The sequence below is a fragment of the Sipha flava genome, unplaced genomic scaffold (genome assembly GCF_003268045.1).
Source record: "Sipha flava isolate LNK unplaced genomic scaffold, YSA_version1 222_pilon_pilon, whole genome shotgun sequence".
Classification (NCBI taxonomy): domain Eukaryota; kingdom Metazoa; phylum Arthropoda; class Insecta; order Hemiptera; family Aphididae; genus Sipha; species Sipha flava.
This window is the reverse complement of record NW_020272853.1, coordinates 1,803,247-1,826,830: the sequence shown is the minus strand read 5'-3', so window position 1 is coordinate 1,826,830 and position 23,584 is coordinate 1,803,247. Positions and strand designations below refer to the sequence as shown.

Sequence of the window (23,584 nt, the reverse complement as noted above, 5' to 3'; positions counted from 1 at the left end):
AATAATTTTTGACAAAAAGTAATTGAGTTTTGAGTTAAACCATTGATTTTAGAATATCATTGGTTAAACTTAATACATTTAAATATTTTAGTATTTGTTTTCAATATGATAGTCAATCAAAATGTTTTAAATATTAATCAAAAAATAGTAGAGCTATGATGGATGGCAGTAAGTATTACAATTGCTTTTAGAATATATTAAAATATATATAATATATTCTAAAATCAATAGTATTACATACAACATAATTATAAAACTAAAAAAAACATATATGTGAAATATTTGTATGCACACTACTACTTCTGTACATGAATTATTTTTAAAATTACGAAGACACAAAAGGTATACTTAAAAGGTATATAGGTGTATTAATAAAATATTATTTGTAAATCGTAATCATATATATATTTTATTGTAGTTTTACACTATTTACACTTCCACAATTGGTACATTTTTCGAATTTGATAATCAAATATTAAAACAACCACTATATTATCATTACTCAATTGAAGACTGTAGTGAAGGATATTTAACATAATTAGGGTCGAGTCTCGGTTTTCTAATCGTTAGAACTTATGAAATTGTGATGTGATCAGTGCTGTGCTTGTACGTGCGCGTTTTTGCTTGCGAGATTCTCAAGTATGTATTTGTGTCGATGTTAATGCGAGTGCGCGCGCTTGTATTTTGTGTAGTTGGTAGTGGTGCGTACCTCGTAATATTTGAGTCTATGTTGAAGTTCTGTACGTGTGTGATGTGTGCACTGTCCAATAGCATTTGTGTGTGTATGTGGTTGGTGTTGTGTATGTTCAATGTTGGCTGCATTCAATCTTCCATAGTGAAATTACTACTTTTAAACAAAAGGCTGTAAATTTAGTTTTCAATATTTTTGGTTGAGTGTATTACTCTATATTTAAATATTACTGAAATCTATATGTCTAGTTTGATTACAATATTAACGATCACTTAACACCGATTATTACAATTTTAATTCGAGGTGCACCGAAGATACATTTTCCCTTTTGAAAATCATTAAACGATTCACCCGTGGTGGTAGTGGTGTGGACTACGTGACATTTTAGTGATGTGGGATGGACGTCAATTTAAAATACAATCTTTGGCTCTTGTTTATATGGCATACATTTTTCATTTTTAAAGTTTAATATTTATGTTTTAGATTCAATCAGTTTAAAAGGTGTTTAAATAAAAGTGTTTGATTCTTTAAGTAAGTAGATATTTTATTATTCATAATAAAATGAGTGGGAAAAGGGATGTGAAATGTAAACTAGAAATTGATGAACCAAAACAAAAAGAATGTCCTGAAGGAAAATTTATTGATCCTGTCAGTCTAATGGAAAATGGAAAATTTGTATTCAAAGTTCCACCAGAAGCTCCAGTTTATAAACCCACCGCAGAAGAATTTAAAGACCCATTGAAATATATTGCAAAAATTAGGAATGAAGCACAAAAACATGGAATTTGTAAAATTCGACCTCCGTCTAATTGGCATCCTCCATTTTGTGTTGATGTTGATAATTTTAAATTTACACCTCGGATTCAAAAACTTAATGAACTAGATGCAAGTACTAGAGTTAAACTTAATTTCTTGGAAAAAATTGCCAAATATTGGCATTTACAAGGAATTCGTATAAAAATACCTGTATTAGAACAAAGAGCTGTCGATTTATATTCTCTTTATAAAATTGTAGAATTTGAAGGTGGTTTTAATCAAGTGTGCTTAGAAAAAAAATGGAACAAGGTGGCAAGTCGTATGGGTTATGTATACGAAAAAGCTTCTGGTGCTGTATTAAAAGCTCATCATGAAAGATGGCTCAATCCATTTTCTCTTTTTCATGCTACAATTAAAGATGAAATTTATAATAAGCCAGTTAAAAAAGAAAACAATAGTGTTAATGTTATAGAAGAAAGCTCTTCCGCTTCAAATTCACCTAAGAAACGAGCTAGATTAAGTCCTGATGATGATGAACCCGATGATTATATTAAAGATCCATTTTATCTTATGGAAAATAAAGAATTAAGAAAATTGCAGTTTTTTGGTGCTGGTCCCAAGATGGCAGGTTTTAGTTCTAAGTGCAGAATAGGACATCTAAAAACTAAAGAAACTAAAAAATCTAAAAGAAATCGCAAACCTGTTGTTGACAATTTGGCTAAATATTATTGTCAAAAATGTGGCAGTGGTAAATCTGAGGAGACCATTTTAATTTGTGATGGATGTGATTTAAGTTTTCATATGCAGTGTTTAATAATACCACTTTCTTCTGTTCCTAAAGGGGAGTGGAGATGCCATAAATGTGTAGTGAATGAAGTGATAAAACCTAGTGATGCTTTTGGCTTTGAACAAGCTCAGCGTGAGTATACACTTCAACAGTTTGGAGAAATGGCAGACCAGTTTAAATCCAAGTATTTTAATATGCCTGTACATCTTGTACCTACAGATAAAGTTGAACAAGAATATTGGAAAATTGTGTCGTCTATTGATTCTTCAGTAATCGCAGAATATGGTGCTGATTTACATACTATGGACCATGGTTCAGGATTCCCTACAGGCCTTGCGCTTTGTGGAAATGAAGACAATACTTTTTATAAGTCTTATATAGAAGATCATTGGAATTTAAATAACATTCCTATATTAAAAGATTCTGTTCTTAGTTATATCAATGCTGATATATCAGGTATGAAAATACCATGGATGTATGTTGGTATGTGTTTTTCTACGTTTTGTTGGCATAATGAAGATCATTGGAGCTACTCAATTAACTACCTACATTGGGGTGAACCTAAAACATGGTATGGAGTTCCTGGAGATTCTGCTGAAGCTTTTGAAGAAGTAATGAAAGAAACAACACCAGAATTATTTCATTCTCAACCAGATCTTTTACATCAGTTAGTTACTATTCTTAATCCAAATATCTTAATGAAAGCAAATGTTCCAATTTGTCGAACTGATCAGCATGCTGGTGAATTTGTTGTTACTTTTCCAAGATCATACCATACTGGATTTAATCAAGGTTATAATTTTGCTGAAGCTGTGAATTTTGCTCCTGCAGACTGGATATCAATAGGCCGTGAATGTGTAAATCATTATTCATCTCTCAAACGAATATGTGTATTTTCACATGATGAACTTATTTGTAACATGGTAAGCTCATGTGATGATTTAGCACCTAAAGCAGCTGAACTTGTATATGACGATTTGAATGAAATGGTAAAGTTCGAAAGAATTCAACGTAAAGCACTTTTAGATTGGGGTGTTACAGAAGCAGATTTTGTTGAATTTGAACACCAAGCAGATGACTTCCGACAATGCATGGTGTGTAATACAACTCTTTATGTATCTGCAGTATCCTGTTCATGTGATCCTAAAAGATTAGCATGTCTTCGTCATTTTAAACAACTTTGTGGATGTCCACCTCAATTGCATGTGTTTAAATACAGATACACCCTTGATGAATTTCCACCCTTATTACGAAAAGTTAAAGCTATAGCTGAATTGGCATATGAAGATTAGTGTGACTAAACAATTTTAGGAATTATTGATAAAAACTAATGTTAAAACTTTAACTAAAGTTAATACAAATCTAAAAATTAAAATTAGATAGGTTTGATAGAGAGGTATATAGTAAAATAAATTATATTTTTGCATCTCATAGTTAATCGATTAAAATATATTTAAGTTCTTCCTTATTGTAGGTACTTTATTGTTACAATATTAGAGATAAAATTAATATAATTTGACTTCATAAGTAATTTACTAATGTAAAAAAACCAATGTAAATATTAAAATCATATGACATAGCTAAATAATGTATATTTTCTAAAAGTATTTGAGTATTTTAATATTTATTGTACCTACTAATTATTTTCATACTTTCCTCATTGAATTATTTATGTTTTAATTTCTGATATATCTTATAGTTTTGTTTATATTTTAACAAATGTATTATTTTTTAAATGTATAGAAATTAAAAGATGGCCACTTAATTATAACAAATGTTTAACTCATTTATTATTATTATTATATTATTACTAATTTATAATGTTAAATACCTAATAGAATATTTATCTTGTTTAAAAGAAAAATATAAACAAAAATCATTGCCACATCACTATTTATTTTTTTGATATTCAATATTTTAATCAAATAATATAAATTGGTCCATTTGATCTCTGTACAATTATGTAAAATCACATTGTTTTATTTTAAATAATATTAAAACATTTGCTTGATGTGTGATTTTTTTTTTTTTTCAAAAAGGTAGAATTTTAAGTTCCTATATAAATATTAATTTTTTATATCTCAAATTTTCCTGGATTATAATTTGTAATTTGTTATTTTTTTTTTTTTCATGATTTAATGATACAAATCTTAACAACATTGAATTTATATGCCTATTATATTTTAAATTAGATAAAGTTTATCACTTAAAAAAGGTTTTATAAATTAATATTTATAATTTGTAAATGTAATTAAATTGATTTTAGTGAGTTAATATACCTACTTTTCATTTTAAATGCATTACCTTCCTTGTGTTTTATAAATTTTTAAATAATATAAGTTAATTAATAAAATTATTTGAACAAATTTATATTTTTTTCTAATAAATGTAGTAGCTGTATTACATATTGGTGTATAATTGGCATTGTTAATTAACTTACACACATTGTATTTGCTTGTGTATTATTTTATGTTGATAAAGGAACGATATTTTTAAGAAAAAGTTACTTTATTAGATTGTAATTGTAAGGTGTTATTAATATGAATACAAATAATCATGCTATAATGAATATTGTGTTTAATGTAGTACAAATATTCAAATATTATCTTAAGTGTAGTTGTAATTTGTTTGTGTGTACTTAATATTGTATATTTAATTTTACATTTAAATATATAAAGTATTAATTAAAAATAATATAAATAAGTGAATTTAATAAAAATACTTAATATTTGTTTTGAAACTCAATTTATTTTGTTTTATTGGTAGAAAAAGTTTGAAATACATCTTCATTTTTAGATACCTGATGTTCATAATTATTTTTTTTTATATATTTAACGCAATCTGTTTATAGCTCGGGCTATTAGGTTTTTTCCAATGAATATATGACTCACAATAATAATTAAAGCCCATCATTAAATATGTAATATACATATAATATAATTGAGATGAACAGTAGTTTCATTTAACCTTCCAATCATAAATATATATTGTATATTGTTTGGACTATATATATCAAGTTCACTGTACTTATTTAAAAATCTAACTGTTTTAAATTAAATGTTAATTAGTTCATAATAAAATGTCTGTAGTATCTTCTTTTTTAATTTCATAAATTTTACTCCTTAGTTGCATCTTATTAGTAGTCAAAAATCTGTCAGATATGTTATTTTGGAGTTCAACAAATAATTTATCAATTATACATTATACACATTTTATAATTTCATTCAAATCAATTAATAAATCTTTTCCGTCTATGGAATTCACTTAAATATTAATGAATAGTATAATATAGATTAACATATAAATGTATGTGTTACAAAATATACTTACAATTTTACATTCTTAAAATTATCTATTATAAATATCTACGCCTTATTAATAAAATTAGGATTTTGTAACTGTATATATCTAATTAATACAACTAAGATAACTTATTAATATAAATGTCAAGTTTTTCTATACCAATAATAACTCATGAAATATTTTATGTTGTTTTATATATATATTAGAGTGGTGATGAATTTAGTGTAGGACAAGTGGAAAATTTGTCCAGGGTCTCGCGATTTGAATATTATCCAGGCCTCGCTTTAACCCCCATTAAAGACACTCAAAAGTAAAATCATAATACAAAAAACGTGAACTAACAATATCAATAAATTATATTTTTCTATTGGTATTTAAATTAAACTTAAACGTGTTGCGTATTATGAGTTCTTGCAATGTAAGAATAATTTTATTAAGGTAGTACATTAAACTTTGTAATTTATAAGTTGTATACAACCATTAGTGTTTTCTCCGTAACCGATAAGAAAAACATCGATCAACTATTCGCTGCAGCACTCAATGTTTATACAAAATAATTATAAAAGAGTTCTTGTGCGTATCAATTTTGTTATTACTTCATATTATTTCTTTTTTCATTTGGTGAACAAACGATCACAAATTAGCAAATCATTTTTCACTGAAGAACAACCGGTTACAGCACTTAGGCGTTCGCTACAATTTTTAATACTATTTGAGTTTCGTAAGACCCAATCTAGAATAGTCTTAAGAGTTAGCCTATCGCAAAATAGAAAAGCAAAATTGTGTCATCATTTGTAATTTTTACTTCAGTCAACTAAAAATAATTGTTTTATACATGCACATATGAGTAAGTTATGTTAAAGCAAGAAAAGAAAAACTTTACACATTAAGATAGTCATTATGTCAGGAGCATATTTAGACGTACTTCTAGGGAAGGCGACTCAAATTTTTTCTTTAATTCAGGCTCAAAATGTACATGTAAAATTGTTGGTAATATTTAAATCAAGTAAATTCTTAATATTTGAGGTTTTTGGTTAATCTAATACCGCCCGCATCCACTTAGAATCGACTTTTGTGTAGTTATTTTTTAACACTTATCTGTGTTTTGAAAGTTACCCTTGTGTTTTATTTGATTTTTCACTAAGTATGGACCCGAAAAAAGTCCAATTCTGTATTCACATCCACGCGCAATTTGATTTCGTTATAAAATGATACACATTATCAGGCCCGTATTTCAAAATTTGGTACCCCGAACATATAATTTATGCTCCCTTTCCTAAAATAAATAATAATAATATAACATTTATTATTTCGTCCATAATCAAGATTCTTTAATATTAAAATATAACTTATAAATGGAAATCGTTTAATACCATTTTTAATTAACAAATTAAACAAATTATAACATAATAAAAATACAATTTTTTTCATGTGGCGTTCCATTAATGGTAAACCATATCATCATAGAATGTCAAAAATACCAACATTTCCGCTACCAATCCCACATCTCCGAACAAATCTGCCAAACTCTAGGTCCTAACCCATTAGATGTAAGAAAGCTAATTTTATTTCTCAAAAAATCTCAATTATATAATTTAATATAGTACTCATAAGTTGTCAAAAATATTAAAATGTAATTATCAATAATGTACATATACTGATGGCCTAGTTGTCGATGCATTTTTGATCAATAAAAAAAAAAATACTATTTTATTTTTTTTTCATTAAGTACATTTTTAAAATTAATTTTGCTAAAATATTTTGCCGTCCCAGGCATATGCCTACCCGTGACCCCCCCCCCTAAATATGAACCTGTACATTATTAAAAATAAGAAATGTGTATCTCACATGTAATCAATTCCTTAAATACAGATTCAGGGGGATCGATCACCCCCTCCCCTTAAATATGCCCATGCCTTATGTATGAAAGTAGAAATTATTATAGGGGTACTTCTCAATATTTTTAAGAAACGTAAATTAAAAATATATATATATATATATATATATAATACGTGGCGCAAGGTGCTTGAAAATTGCTCAAAAGGTTGTATTTTATCATTTTTTAGTTTTTTAAAGTTAATGTTGAAACTAGCGCTTAGAGTAAAAATGAATATAACTTTTATTGTTGAATGTAACAATACCAAAAAAAAAAATTTTTTTGGTAAAATTCAATTTTTATAATTATATACGATCTTTTAATTTTATTATTACATTTAAAACATCTATTATATTATTATTATTATTTTACATAATTTTATTTTATCCTTCAATTAAATTATTTTTCTTGAATGAGGATAATTTTTTCTATAGTCAGCCACGTTTTGAAAAGATATTGTTTTTGTTTTTCGTTTTTGGTTAAAATATAATTTAAATCTTCAATTAATTTAAATGCACTTACGGCACTATTATTTATATATTTATATTTATATATTTATTCTATTTATTATTTAAAAAACTATTTCTAATATCAAATCTTCTAAAAAATGTTATTGAATTTGGATAAATAAATTCATCAATTGTTTCCTTAAAAAATACCTTATAATCGATTGCTACATTGATTTTTTTTAATATTATTTTTTAATGCCTGAACCATACTTTTTTTATTTCTTACGATAAAAAATCGTCAAAAAACTCTAATACAGAATTTTCGGATGATAAATACTCTAAACGGTTGCTGAATTGAGTCCTACTTCACTTATATCTGAATAAGTATTTTAATATCCCATATAACTTTTTAAGCATTCTTAATCTAGTCGAGGAGCTTCAATTGCGTTGTCGCAGAAAACCAAAATTTAAGTTCGTACAAGAAAAATACAAAAATCGTGAACTCCAATTTTTTTGTCGATTGTTTAATAAAAGTCTTGATACAAAAATATTTTTAAGCTTTATATTGCTTTCGCCAACCATCGCGCATGATGAAAGGCAGGGCCGTCCCTAGGGCAGGGCGAGTAAGGCCCTCGCCCCGGGCCCCGCGCTCTCACCACAGATGGACAGGCCTTGCTTTAATAGATCATAGATACAATAAATAAAGTTTAATTGATTAGCAAAAAAAAAATAAACATATCATTTTTTTTTCATATAAAATTGTTTGTTATATAATTAATTAATTTACTTGTTCATATTGTTGTAAGTGCAATGTATTATATATGTTAAGACTATTTGCACACATTTGAGTTCCAATATGCAACTAACGCGCGATAATGACATTTTCGATATTTAAGGCTATTTTACTCTGCCTGGAGCGTGAAAATCATCAGGACAGCCATGGAGCTCGAATAGAATAACTATAATAAGATTTAACACTCAAAAATATAAGTGATAAATTTAATAATTCGTTGTAATCAGTTTCGATCTGGCCCACCCAGATACCTGGTAATTATGGGGGGGCCCTGAGATATATTTTTAAAATAGGAACTCAATCAGCAGCAGATCCAGTTTGAGAACTGTGGGTCAGGCTATTTTAAGAGGCCATTTATTAGAAGAGCTGAAAGTGTTTTTATATAGAATTATTATTATTTTTATCACTGTTTTTAATTAATTCAAAATTTTAAAAAAAACTAGAAAACTAGAAAGAAAACTAAAAATTGAATAATTTTTCTGAATCTCTAATTTTGATGTTTTATTCTTGATCTTACAAAAAAGGACCAACTTAATAACAATTTAGCAAGATACTTTTTTTTTGAAAATGTTTATTCTTACAATAAAGATCTTAATGATTTTTGCAAATTTTTAAAAATTAAGTATATTCAAAAGATTGAAAATTCACCCCTAATTATAAAACTTTAACCCTTTTGGGGCACGCAAAGGAGTTGATTTATCACACTCAAAATTTACTATAAATATTTTTTTAGAACAAAATAAAATTTAGGGGTCACCGCAATAACATTTTTAAGTCAAAAAATAAGGACTACCCTAATATATATATAGTAATCATAAATATAAAATGTTGGGACTTAAAATTTATCATAACTTAAGTAAAATCTTACTTTGCCTGGTTCAAAAAAAAGTTTTCAAATTTTAAAATATACCAAATGAACATCCATTTACAATCATGTATTTGAAAGAGAAAGAGGTAATCACTATTTGCCCCTATATATATATATATGGTTTCTATTTGTCATTAATTTTTTTAAAAGAATGGTGGGTAGGAAAAAGTTGCATTCTAGATTGATTTTTAATTGATATGATATACCTTAATTACTGTTTTATTATACATAAGTGTACATAATATATTTAGGAATTAATTATAATTATTGAGTAATAATAAAGTAAAAGTTAATTTAAAATTTATTGAATTTAAATATATCGGAAATATTCAACAGTTTTTCTCTTGTAGTCACATTTATTGTACTAGATAATTTTCTAACAAGATTTTTTTGATAAATCTGAAACAAAATTAAAATTAATTCACCTTTTATTTAATTATAACCAATAAAAATACAACTATTTTTTATATTTAATTTCTAGATTTCATCAAGGAAATAATTAGATAACAACTCTTGCATACATAAAAATTTATAATTTCATGTATTTTTACTAAATAATTTAATATCATATGATCTATCTGCAGCATAATTGGCAACAAAATTAAAAAGAAAAATATCAGCATATTTAATAATTACCTGAATAAATTTGAAACATTGAAACATAGAAGCACCAGTATAAATTGTTGATAACTGAATCTGTTTCTCCTGTAGTTTGATTATAAATGGTAGAACAGATGATAGAAATATATGGGGACCATGTCTGGTTTTAAAAATAATAATTTTTGTTGCTGGATTACAATAACGAACTAAAACATGATAAAAGTTTAAATAGTTTTTCTAAAACTAAAAAGAAAATTTAATAAACTAATACAAAGTTCATTGTTATCAAAAGTTATAAGTTCAAGTTTCAAGTTCAAACAAATAAAAGATTTGTAAATATCATGTCTTGTTTCTTACAAATATAACAACAATTTTTTTTTTTATACATTTCACAAAACTTCCACTTTATTGACTATCCAAATGTTTTATATTTTGATTATAAAAAAAGTTCATATTTTTAAATTTAAGTATTTTAAATAACTTTTTGAATTTTTATGAAAAATTTTCTTAGATTTTTCAAAAGAGGCTAAACACATTATTTTCAATCATGAATATTGATGAAAAATGATTTCAATGTTCATCATACTAGGCATTATTTTTTAATCCTTACTTCAATTAAGCATTTAATAGTTATTTTCTAAAACCTTTATAAATTCAAAAAAACTGTAGTAAGTATCATAAAAATTGTAAAAGTTTTGTTAGTTTTAAAGTAAATATGATGAAAATAAGAAATCTGAAACTGTAAACATTCTAAATTTAATTATAATAAACAGCAAACAAATATTGAACCATGAATGTTAGTATTTTAAGTAATGTAAATAAGGTTCTCAGTAAAAAGAAAAAAGAAAAAATGGTTTGAATGTAAATAATATTTCTATATTGTAGTGTAGATTCAAACTAAATTAAACAGTCAAAAATCCAAAAATTGCTTTTTAAAAGGGGATTTTTTGGGTTTAACATTTAGGCTTTAACTTAAATAACATAAAGGATATTATTAATAAATTTATTTATTTTGTATGGCATTATATTAATATATATAAATAATATATAATAAAGTTGTTTACTTGGTTTTTTGAAATTAAAAATTATATTTCAGTATATACCTTTAAAACATGTCCGAATGGCACCTACTCCAAAATCTCCATGTAATGTTTTGACCATATTTAATACTGTTGACTGCAATTCTCTATCAGAAATTTTAAAATCTAAATCACTATCTTCTAAATTTTTCAGTTGTACAACCATATATCTAAAAAAAATTTGATTACAATTATAAGGACAGCATTAATACATATTAAACAATTATCTTTTAAGACATTTTGTATACAATGTCTATAAAACAAGTGAATCCAACTCTAAAAATATTTTTCTATCTCTATCCAAAAATATTGAATTATTTGAAGTTTTAACTCTTGAGTACATTTTTTTTCAAATCATTAAAAATGATAATTCTTCTTGAATTAACCATCAAGAATTGAACAGTCAAGTCTATAAATTAACATCAACATTCCAGTTACTATATTTCGATTGAGTTCAGCACCTCATTTAAAAATTAAATTACATGCAGACAAATATGTAATAGAGGTATGTGGTTTATTAGATAAATAGAAAATGTGAAATGTATTATTTATACTAATAAAATATTGTACATAACATAAATACAAAATCGTAGCAGATAAAATTAATCATATAGTAATCTACAACATTTTTTAACTTTTCCAATGTATTTAATACAATAATAACATAAATTATGTTAATGTTACAAATTACATTAACAATATTAACATTGTTAATGTTAATGTCACAAATTACCTGTTTTTAAATCGTACCATTCTTGAATTTGATTAAATATATATAAAAAATGTAATGTATATTAAATTTATATTATTATTATTAACTTATATATAAATATCACCGGCCACAGACTAATGAATATTTTTTCAATTTGAATCCATAGTTGTTTGCATTACATATGTTTTACCTAATTTTTAATATTATTGATAAGAGCTAATATAAAATATGTTATCTGTGAATCAGTTATCTATAGTGGAAACCAAGAAGGAAATCCACCTTGGTGGAAAGGTGATAACACCATAGCCACGAAAAGTTTTCTCTGATTATAGTAATATTTCAAATAAATTACTACAAAATTGCTCCGAATATGAATGATGAAATTATAATACCACGAACAATCATTATTCCGATAACGATATTACTCCGAAAATATTGCTACGAATATCAACTGTTTCAATAATATACAAAATATACCTGCAAGGGTCATAAATGTACGGCCCAGCTCGGTTCAACATTTTTTTCTAAAGCCCGGTATAGTAAACCATCGGGTAGCAAACATCCGCTAACATTATATGATGTATTGATACTAATGTGGCAAAACCGAAACGGAAACCAATATCAATACTTACTCGTATTGATATGCATTTCCCACGGAACAGATCCTATTTTTAATATTACAGAAGCAAGCTTCCTTGTTCACATTCGTCAGAATCGGACAAACGTATTCTGTATCAAATAATACATTGAACGGTAACTTGAAAGTCGAGTGAGCAGTTCTGCCGCCACTAAGGAGAGTTGCTGCTATACCAGATGAAACTACTGTTAATGCAACTTTACCTGAGGATCTAATTTGAGCCAACAACAAATTAATTAGGAATGTTTTTCCTGTACCACCCGGAGCATCTAAAAAAAAAAACTCTTCCTTGATGATTCATTACGCTTTCTGTAATAACATTAAAAGCATATTTTTGATAATTTACTAATTTTGGTAAATTGATTTCTACAAATTCTTGTAATCGGTTATTATCGTAAGAACGCAATATTGAGAATTCAAAAAGATCAGATGCATTTTAATTTCAAACAGGTGAGTTCATTCCAAATTCAGTTAAATATTTTTCAGACAGACAAACAACTTTATTTTCTGTTTCAATCAAACCTCTATCAAATATTTCATCAGAAAAAGTAAATTGCAAGTCATTTAATCGAGTGCGCTCTGTATGAAGAATATCTTCACAAAAATCATTTCTGAACTGTTCCCACAAAGATTGAGGTTCAGACGGTTGGCAGAAAACTATGATTATTGCGAATAATTCTCTTAATTTTGAAGGACTTTATAAAAGAATTGCCTCCGTTAGAGCATTTTTCCATTGCTCGTCATTTTCTAAAAGCCTAAAAGCAAAACAGGTAGCTTTAAAAGTCGTGTGAATGACTCCATCAAAGGCCTTCAAGCTTTCAAATGAAGTAGGACCTTGTACATAATTTAGTAACAATCTTAAATGGAAGCACTCACTTTGATTTGGGTGAATCGTGTAAATTTTACCAATGGTAGTGTTCATTTTTATTCCTGGCCAACTTGGAACATCTTTTCCCCGTCTTCTCTTTAACCAGCCTTTGCTATCATCCCAGGTATAATAAGAAGGAACTTCATGATAGAACAGTGTGGTCGCAAAATCATCATGTGAACACAATTCAAAAAATGCAATTAGTGTCGTTTTTCTTGGATTTTCAATAACTTGATGAAGATTATTAGCATTAAAAAAAACACGCTGTCCATTTTCTAGATGAACAGCCAAGTGCTGAACTGTCGGATCTCTATCATGGATTTCAAAATTGAAAATTCTCCAAAACGCTTTAGAAGTACATATGTATCGACTTTTCAAATAATTTGTAATCTCATCGTTTTCACGATTAACAGAAAAAGTAACTTTATCTGATCCTTTATTAATATATTTACATATGTATTTTATCGCTTTTATTGAATGACAGTATTCTACGTTAATATGCGCATTAAAGCACCTAGATAGCACTGGACAATACGGTAAAACCCAACGGTTGTCAACCACGATTTCTGTTTGACCACGAACTTTAAATATTGCAGTATAACTTCCATCATCTGGTGATCTCCGTCGATAAGGCGGATAACCATCATCTTCAGTTTGAGTATCCTTGACCAATTTGTGAGGGTATTTCTTACTACATTTTTCATTATTCATACATGGCGATCTAATATTTAACTCGTCGCATGGGCCATGAATCATATTCTTGCATACTATTTCATAAAGTATAGGATCTCTATCATTGTTTGGTATCTCGACAGAAATAATTTTATCAGTTTCATCTGGCTGAATTTTCGTTTGTAATCACAAAAGAATGTGGCAGTATGGCAAACCTCGTTTTTGCCATTCAACACTGTAAACATAACAATTTACATCACCGAAAATATATTTATTTTTTAATAAATGCATAAACTTTTTTAGTTTGAGATGAAAAACTCTAGAAATTATATCGTGTCTATCAAACGACTTTTGATCTTGAAATAATTCATTTTTTACTTCCGGCCATTCCGGGTTGCATGTGAAAGTAATAAATAAATCTGGACGGCCAAATTTACGAACATAAGTCATGGCGTCCTGATTTTTTTCATGCATGTAACTTGGGGAGCCAATAAAAGAGGAGGGAAGAATTACTTGTTACCCCACGTTATTAGCATTAATATTTGCATCATTGTTAACAGCATCTCGGAGGTGAACATAATCATCCACGCGTAGTTGTTTTTGATGGTTACAAATAAAGTGTAGTCTTTCAAAAATCATTTTTGCCATCATATCTACGGCGAATTGGCTGAATAATATTTTGTAATAATGTAGATGATTTAGACTTGTTTCTCTAATCATAAACCTATAAGAATAAAATTGCATGCAGGAGACAGTTTTTGTTCGATTTTGGTTATTTTTCTGTAAAATATTAATGTGATAACCGTCTTCGCCTTTAGTATACATCAATGAATATTGCAGTGCATCATTAAATCTATTCAATTCGGAAACTCGACTCAAGTATCCACTCCGACCGTGCAGAACTATATCTCTGAGACCTTTATCTTCATTAACTAATAATACAGCTACTTCATCGATGGTAGGTGCATTATATTGACCTTTGTGTTCATTTTGAGGAACTCTGTCAGCATGAATAATTAACTTAAAGTTTTGCAACTCGTCAAAAGACCTCGACTCCAGATTAGATCTGAAGCTCTGTATGAGGTGATTATTTTCACGCAAAATTGTTTGCAATGATTCAATGAGACCTCTTTTTAAATTTGGAATCATATTTGTTCGAATAGATATTTGATCCGACTTTGGCATAAAATATATTTGTAAAAATTTAGCATTATTTCCAATTTCGGGTAATAAACTACCTATTAAATGATGCACTTGACCCTGAATTTTAAAAGAGGGCATGAAGTTCCCTTCTGCTATTTCGTTTGCTCCAAACGATGTCATTTGAAACAGTATTATACCGTCTAGAATTATCAAAGAAATGTTTTGATAGAGGGTAAGAATTATCAATTAAACTTTTAATTAGGTCTGGAAGATCTTCAAATTGGTGTAAAACAAGCAGGGGCGTCATTTCAACTTTTCAATAGGGATGCAAACATTTGAATCAGGCCATTTGTTCCCTCCACCAGGCCATTTATATATCCTGTTTATTTAGCGGAACTTAAAAAAATTCTTCAATTCTTCAATAGTACAATAGGTTCTTATGAAAAACTCGCACCATTACAGCGCGTTTGCATCTTACATTTTATCGACGACGGCGCAATTATAACATTTTATACGGGCCAACCAAACATTTAAAAAAATAGGGCTGCCAATGTATAGTCTGAATCCCCCAAATGACGCCTCTGAAAACAACTTTACCGTCAGCGCAGCAAAGTCCATGGGTTTCATCTTTCCATTTTTTTGCATGGCACTTAGGACATAATATAGTCATTCGCCCAATTTGAAGCGCTTTAATATTTAAATAATCAATCTCGGATTGATAATTAAACGAAGATTTCATACTCAAAGCGTCACGTTGCTTCTGTGCAAGTGTTTGAGAACGTTCTGGTGTGTTATTTTGTTGCCTTCTGTTATGCATTCGAGTTGCATTAGCAGTTCTTCTGCCAATGCGTGCTCTTTGCGCTCTCGGCATGATAATGAATTGGCCACTTACCCGAAATTTAGATAAAAAAAAAGGTAAAAAGTAGGTAAAAAAACTAAATACAAATTATATCAGTGCGTAACCAAAGCGGCGTGCGTAGCAAAGAATCACACTCGTCGGCTACCAAGCACAGACTGAGCCCTTAATGCCACGTGAGTTATTTGCTAATAACCTGCTGTTAGATAAGCAGTAGGTATTGCGTATTATATTAGCGATTAACTATGTAGGTATAAAAATAGATAAAATACTATTTGCGGAAAAACGCGTTCGGCGTCAGGTGGATCGTAACACTATTAAATAATAGTGTTGATAAATACTATTTATAATCGATGGTAACACGTTTGTTGGCAAGAATATTATTACATAAGAGTATTTTTCGATAACGCAAAACGTAATCGGTATTTTCCATACACTTCTTATAATTTTAAAACTATTATTAATTCGGCAAATGTTTTTGGACGCGCGTGTACTATTGATGAATGTCAATTAAATCATTTGATGACCAGTTAGATATCTAACACTATACAAAGGTTAAGTTGCAGGTAGCTGTAAACCCGCGGCCCGATTACAAAGCCGCTTACACGCGACTTTTCTACAATTGATTTAAATTTTTTATGAACTTTTTTACTGACAAAAGTGGTACTAAAACCTTCAACAGAGTGTCGGGTTTCTGCCAAAAAAAATTTCAGCCAAATCGGTTCAGTAGTTTTCTCGGTTAGCGCAGTCTAAGAAAAACCCTTACAATTTTATATATAGTATAGATTAGTTTAGACTGTAGACTAGTCTTTGTTTAATATTTAGAAGAGTTTGAAGCATTCTTGTTCGGAGATTTATAGCAAGTTTTTTTGAGTGGATGTATGGAGACTATGTCAGTCGTTTATATAAGATTAAGCCTAGGTAATTAGTTTGAGTGTTGGTTGGGATTGGAATATTGTTAAAATATATTTGAGAAGGGTTTTTTTTACGGAGAATGAAGGTTGTGTAATATGACTTACTTTCATTTAACTTTACGCGCCATTTAAGGAACAAGCTGTGCATGTCATTGAGATCAGTGGCGTGGCGAAGGTATTATATTGAAGCAATTGCTTCTTCAAAATTTTTGGTGAGTGGGTGGTCACCCTGCCATAAATTACCTAGGTGGCTAGATACATCGTAGAAAATGGAAATATAATATGTACCTTACATAAGAAACCTACGCCACACCCTACAGTATAAAGCCTTAAAAACGTAATAGTAAATTAGTACGCTGAAAACATCAGTCTGTCGATGCAAATTTTCGTCATCGGTCGGTTACAGTGCATTATTAGGAAAAAACAGATGAATGGTTTTTGAAAATTCGTCCAACGACCGCGATCAACAAGTGCCCGCACGGTGTAACAATAATGCAAAATCCTTGACATCCCCAAAGCCAACAGTATTTTATACAAATTTCAAAACGTTACAGAAATAAAGTACTAAGCATTTCAAGACAATATACAACGTTCAACATCGTTACACCTATGTACACTACATAGATCATGATACAAGATAGTTAATGAACTAATTGAATAGGTACATCCGATTATACAAGTACCTCTACTAATATATGTGTATTTAGTAAATTTTAAATTTTTCGTTGTGGTGGAAATGCCGTTATGATGGATAAAAGTTATGGGTGGGTATGTTTGTATACCTTTTTGCTCCTCATCAAAAATTAGTTCAAAACGCCAATGATTGAGATGCGATTGAAGATGGGTGGAAGTGGTGTTAGGATCTTGGTTTACAACAATAAGTATTTTGTCGTCGGCGTAGTCAGTTACGTAGGTATTTGTAGTGGTTGGTTGATCGGAAGTGTAAATATTGAAAAGAAGTGGAGAGGAAATAGCACCTTGGGAGACTCCTGAATCGATGTGATAGATAGAATATAGATCGTTATTAACTCTAGTTGAAAAGAAGCGGTTTTCGCGATCATTTTTAAAAAATAAAAATTAAGAAGGAGGGAGAAAGTCACGTAGTTTTAGAAGAAGACTAGAATGCCAAATCCTATCAAAAGCTTGTGACATATCAAGCATTATCGTTGAGTAGTACATTTTTTTTCCAGATATTAAGTCTACAAAGCGGTGTATTTGGTGTGAGATGGAGTGCCTTTCACGGAAACCAAACTGATATTCTAGGATAATTTTTTTATACACTTAAATCGGACGTATGCGTTTTGATAACAATTTTTCGCATACTTTTGAAAAAAAGGGGAGTAAACTTATTGGTCTGTAGGAGGACGGTAAGTCCTGAGGCTTATTTGGTTTATGAATAAGTATTATTATGGAGAATTTCCATTATAAGGGGAAATATGAAAGTCGAATAATTGCATTTAAAATATATGTTAGCATGAGTATAGCTTACTTTGGGAGTTGACGGGAAATTTTGGCCATTATTTGGCCACAACTAGGCGACTTTTTTGAAGGAAAAGGTTTTACACATTGACTTACTTCGCCCGGAGAGAAGTGTTTCGGGGGAAAATACATGGGTAAAGGAATAGATAAAGTGGCATCTATATTATTAAATACTGGAGATATTGGAATGTCGTTATGTGGTTGGAATACTTTAGCAAGATGAGTACCAAATAACACCACATTATCGTAATCAGTTATTGCCCAACTGGAATTTTTTTTTTCAATGGTGTTATGGTTTTATAACTGCGTAATATACGTTTGGTAGCTTTCCAAAGAGAACAGTTTTTTTTACAGTTAAAGAAGCGTTATATTTATCGAAGGATTCTTTTCGTAATTCAGATAGCATTTTTTTTACTCGATTAGATAGATTATTATAAATTTGTTTGTCTGACGGTAATCTAGTTCTCTGCCACTTGGATCTTGCGCGGCGTTTCAAGATACGATCACGAGCGATGGTTGGAAGTTGCATTGAGTAATGAGGAATAGATTGTGTAGGGATTGAAGAAGAGCTCCAGGTGGATGTTTGTATAAAGGAAGTAAAATTTTTTACTGCCGTTTCAATTTGTTCTGGAGTTTTGAAACTGATATTAAGATTGATTTTGTTATCTAGTATTTTTTTAATTGTTCCAAGTTAATTTTACCATTTAAGAGAGTAGGATATTTGTATCGCCTTGGAGCGAAGGTATTTAATGTTAAGAGGACAAGAGAGTGGTCGGAGAAGAGACCGGACAGGTTATTAACTTCAGTGTTAATATGGTTGGGAATATTAGAAACAAAAATTTCTAATATGTCAAGGCGTTTTATAACTGACGTTGGCCATTATGTTGGGCCAGGGGGTGCTATTATGGAGAGGTTTTTGATGAGAGAGATTTGTTTTAGAGAGATGTCTTTAGAATTATTAGAGTGACATTCTCAGTCGATGTTTTTTGCATTTAAGTCACCACCCTCTATAAAATTATGGCCAAAGGTGGAAAAATAATCATCAAACATTATACCAGAGATATTGTGTTCTATCTGAGATATATTTTTAGCACTAGAACATCAAATTTTGTTATTTTTCCCATTAATATTTACCCCTAGATATTTAAACTCTTTTACTTGTTTGAAAGAATATCCGTATATCTTGAGATTGCTCTTCGGTGTTACTTATCTTGACATAACCATGTATTTTGTTTTCTCCTCGTTAACTATTAAACCCATGTTTTTACTTGCTTTAAATAATTTTTCCGTGCTAGTTTTTATTTCATTTATAGATGATCCTAAAATGACTAAATCATCTGTATATGCTAGAAGAGTATTCATAACAAACAAATTCCATTTCTCGTTTTTCATGCATGTCCATTATCACTTGTTCCAAAGCAAGATTGAAGAGTACCGGAGATAGTGCGTTTCTCTGTCTTAAGCCGGTCTTGCATTCAAATGCTTCGGAAGTTTCCCTCATTAAACGCAATTTGCAGTATGTCTGTTGGTTACAGATCTCAACTAGTTTCACCAATTTCCTTTGTATATTGACAATTCTTAGCGTTATCCAGAGTTGTTCACGGTCAATACTATCATATGCTTGTTTGAAATCTACAAAAAGTATATGAAGGTCTTTATTATATTCGTAGAATTTTTCCATTACTCGTCTTATTGTGAATATATGATCCGTCGTAGATTTTTCTTTTCTGAAACCAGTTTGATAATTAGTTAAGATGTCTTCCGCATATATTACTAATCTTCTTAGCTACGCCATCGATAAAATGTGGTAAGCTGTATCTAACAAGGAAATTCCACGGTAGTTTGATATTACACCAGTGTCTCTTTTTTGAATATTGGACAAATTATCCCGGTTTTCCAATCCGTTGGAATCTATTCCTTGTGCCATATTTCTCGAATTAAGGATTGTAGCTCTATAATTAAGTTTTTTTCTGCTGTTTTGAGTAATTTGGAGTTTTTGTCATCTTCTCCTGGAGCTTTATTTTTAAGGTTAGTGATAATATACTCTATCTCTGTAAGATCAGGCTCCTTGTATTCTGGTACGGCTCTTTGATAAGTCAGTTCTTTATACTTGGTTTTGTTACTGTTATTTGTTTGGCTCGCATTAAGTAGCGTATCAAAATGTTTTCTGAAATGTACGATTTCTCTCGGTTCCGAAATGAGATCATTCTGATTATTTTTTAAGAAAAGTGTTTGTAGTTTAAAACCCTGTTTGAGTCGTTTGCAATGTTTAAAAAAAATTCTCGGGTTGTTCCTCTTTCCTTCAAGTTCTTCGAGTGCTTTCTTCTCATATAGTCTTTTTTGTTGTTGTTGTCGTTTACCTGAAAATAAATAACTCGTTTGCACACGACACATTCACACACATGACACGTAAAGTTACAGTACATATGGACTATGAATATGGACGGTACAATGATGACTAGTGTGTTGATGTCGTAAACTTTAATATGACGTAGAAATTTCTAATAATTTTAAATCTCGGTGAGGTTTTAATATTGATAATTATAAATTTAGTAAATACCGTGTTTTAATAAGTGGATGTTCAAAATTTAGATGCACTAAAAAAAAAATGTCCTGTGAGTGTTATTGGTAATAACTAAAACAAATTAATTAAAGTAACCAATTCTCATACTCATGAGGAGTATAATAACCAACGGTAATAAGCAAACGAGTTCTGACACTAGGTATTTTCGTCACAGGTAGCCAAAATGTATGTGCACAATGGAGTTGTGCATTTTTGCGCAAACGAGTTGTAGCCGTTCAGTGGTACACTAACGTGGAACCTAAAAACTAGGCAGCTGTAACTGGCTATAGTATAGTATCCTATATTATTGGTCTTAACAATATCCATAGTCAAACACAATGGATTTTCTTTAAATACTAATTATCGTTTCTATTTTATATTAGTACTTGGTACTATGATACTATAGAAATAATAATCTCGCTAATAGACAAGTACCTCTACCCCGCTAATAGTATGCCATATATTTTGGTAGTGTTGTTACTTATTAATGACATATTTTTGAATTGTATATTAATAACTTTATTATAACCATTACTCGTACCCACGTTCCACGAATTACATAATATTCGTGGTTATTCCTACGCCGTAATGAGAATTTATCATTTTTATTTTAAATAACAATTATTTGTCATGCAAAAAAAAAATCCATAAAATGTCCAAGCGCGGCCAGAAATTAAAAATCCCAGCCCGGCTCGAAAAGTTTTACAAAAAAAAGCCCAGTCCGGCCCGACCTGAAAATTTTTACAAAAACGAAAGTCCGATCAAGCACTCATTTTTTTTTAAGGCCCGGCCCGGTCCAGTCTCAGTACGGGCCGGGATTTTTGAAGACCGGGTTTGGCCGGCCCGGCCCTTGCAGGTCTTTAATATACAATTACGATTTACGAAATAATAACAACGGGTCTAGAACGTTCCACTGCAGACCGGTTCGTCGCCGGGCTATTCGCAGCGAAGAGAACCTCCCTACGAAATATTATTACCAATTATATATTTATTATTAAAGATTAATAAACAGCAATACTAAGGTTATGATATTTTTTCAAACCTCACTACCCGACTTTTTACATACGTTCATCCCTGATTGACAACTCTTGAGTTGTGAAACATTAATTTTGATATGTTTCTCAATTTAAATCAATTACATTTTAATACCGCCACAGTACCAGAATAGAATTTGCAGCTTTAATTTTCGTTTGTTCGTAAGCAGCTATGCGCTTGCATAATTCTCCGGGGCAAAAGATTTTTTCAGAGTGTATAATATGAACAAAGTCCCGAAAACCAATACTTTTGGGAAAGAAAAATAACAAAATTTTTTGTATGTACGATCTATGTTTACGGCTTGATATAATGTGACAAGAATTATAAAATTATTAAATAATTTTCATTTTTATTAAATACGTCATTATGAAATTATTTTTTTAATTTTCAACATAAAAAAAAAATTTAAAAAACCTATAATTTTCTAGGTAATAAAAATGGATATCCTTAATTGAATTCTAAATTTTTTCTGTTAAACCATTGATTATAAGATAATTAATTAGGTATTAATTAAATTGATTAATTATTAATTGATTGATACAAGTCTAAAGTATACTATTGTAAACAAACTAAAATATTTTTATTTAAATATATTTAAATATTAAATAATTTTTATTAGTTCTTTAAATTTATGTTTTTTATTACACACCACTACTATCTAATTTTTAAGAACAAATCATAATTTATAATCACACTTAGACTTAAACAAAATAGTAATTTAAACTGTTAAAGTATATATGTATTATAGTTACCATAGGTTAATACGTTGAGCTTATATTGTTTAACATATTGTTTTGTTAATTGATTTAAAAGATGTTAAGTCTTTTAAGTCTTAATTTTGGCTACAATTAGTTTGGGCACATTTTAAAATTTCCCTGTTATAACCTGTAACTCGTTTGAGTACAGCATATAATACTGTAGTAGAAACCTCTTGTTAATACAATAATATGGTATAGCTATGATTATATTTTGTACAATTAATATATTTTGTTAAATCATGGTGACATGCATTTGTTACGAAATTCAATGCAACAAGAAAAAAACATTTCCCAAAACTCCCAAATACTGTTAACGAGGCTGTATTACAGCTGAAATAATTTTAAGTTAAATTTAAAGATGAACAATTTATGTATTCAGTGACGATAATAGTGTAGTATTGTTAACATGCTCAATAAATTTAAGTGCTTTATGTGACGCTCTACATGTATTTGGAAATAGAACATTTTCTTATTGCCCAAAATTTTTTACACAACAGTATACCATTCTACCATTCATATTTATCAGAATTATTTTTACGTATCAGTAGTATTTTGTTTTATAGAAGATAAACATACATCAACATACATAACTATGTGGGAATCGCTTCAAAATCTTTGTACTCACATTCTCGATTAGCAACATATTATTAAAGAATTTCATGTTGATTTTGAAAAATAAGCTCATAATTCAATAATTAAGATTTTAAAATTATTTTAAAAGTCTTTCTACAGTGTAAAATTGTAT

The 23,584-nt window shown here is 29.1% G+C and overlaps 3 protein-coding genes across 3 annotated transcripts; 1 reads left to right on the top strand and 2 right to left on the bottom strand.

Annotated features, from left to right (window-relative positions):
- Nucleotides 1-422: 422 nt before the first annotated feature.
- Nucleotides 423-3,667, top strand: LOC112683288 (lysine-specific demethylase lid). The gene has a single exon (XM_025554241.1). The coding sequence runs from the start codon at nucleotides 1,253-1,255 to the stop codon at nucleotides 3,524-3,526; it is 2,274 nt and encodes a 757-aa protein (XP_025410026.1). The 5' UTR covers nucleotides 423-1,252; the 3' UTR covers nucleotides 3,527-3,667.
- A 6,139-nt stretch (nucleotides 3,668-9,806) lies between these two features.
- On the bottom strand, nucleotides 9,807-12,061 carry LOC112683252 (ribonuclease P/MRP protein subunit POP5). The gene is made up of 4 exons (XM_025554174.1): nucleotides 11,936-12,061; nucleotides 11,227-11,372; nucleotides 10,160-10,329; nucleotides 9,807-9,922 (listed from the first exon to the last, which is right to left on the bottom strand). The coding sequence occupies exons 1-4, from the start codon at nucleotides 11,953-11,955 to the stop codon at nucleotides 9,818-9,820; spliced, it is 441 nt and encodes a 146-aa protein (XP_025409959.1). The 5' UTR covers nucleotides 11,956-12,061; the 3' UTR covers nucleotides 9,807-9,817.
- A 7,755-nt stretch (nucleotides 12,062-19,816) lies between these two features.
- Nucleotides 19,817-20,410, bottom strand: LOC112683231. Its single transcript, XM_025554148.1, has 2 exons — nucleotides 20,307-20,410; nucleotides 19,817-20,210 (listed from the first exon to the last, which is right to left on the bottom strand). The coding sequence occupies exons 1-2, from the start codon at nucleotides 20,408-20,410 to the stop codon at nucleotides 19,817-19,819; spliced, it is 498 nt and encodes a 165-aa protein (XP_025409933.1).
- Between the last annotated feature and the right edge of the window lie 3,174 nt (nucleotides 20,411-23,584).

Coding starts and splice junctions, on each gene's coding strand:
- LOC112683231 (XM_025554148.1), bottom strand. CDS start 20,410: ATGGCACAAGGAATAGATTCCAACGGATTGGAAAACCGGGATAATTTG. Junction 20,211..20,306: donor AACTACCGTGGAATTTCCTT/GTTAGATACAGC, acceptor AACTGGTTTCAG/AAAAGAAAAATCTACGACGG.
- LOC112683288 (XM_025554241.1), top strand. CDS start 1,253: ATGAGTGGGAAAAGGGATGTGAAATGTAAACTAGAAATTGATGAACCA.
- LOC112683252 (XM_025554174.1), bottom strand. CDS start 11,955: ATGGTACGATTTAAAAACAG. Junction 11,373..11,935: donor ATGGTACGATTTAAAAACAG/GTAATTTGTGAC, acceptor AATTTTTTTTAG/ATATATGGTTGTACAACTGA. Junction 10,330..11,226: donor CATTCGGACATGTTTTAAAG/GTATATACTGAA, acceptor ATCATGTTTTAG/TTCGTTATTGTAATCCAGCA.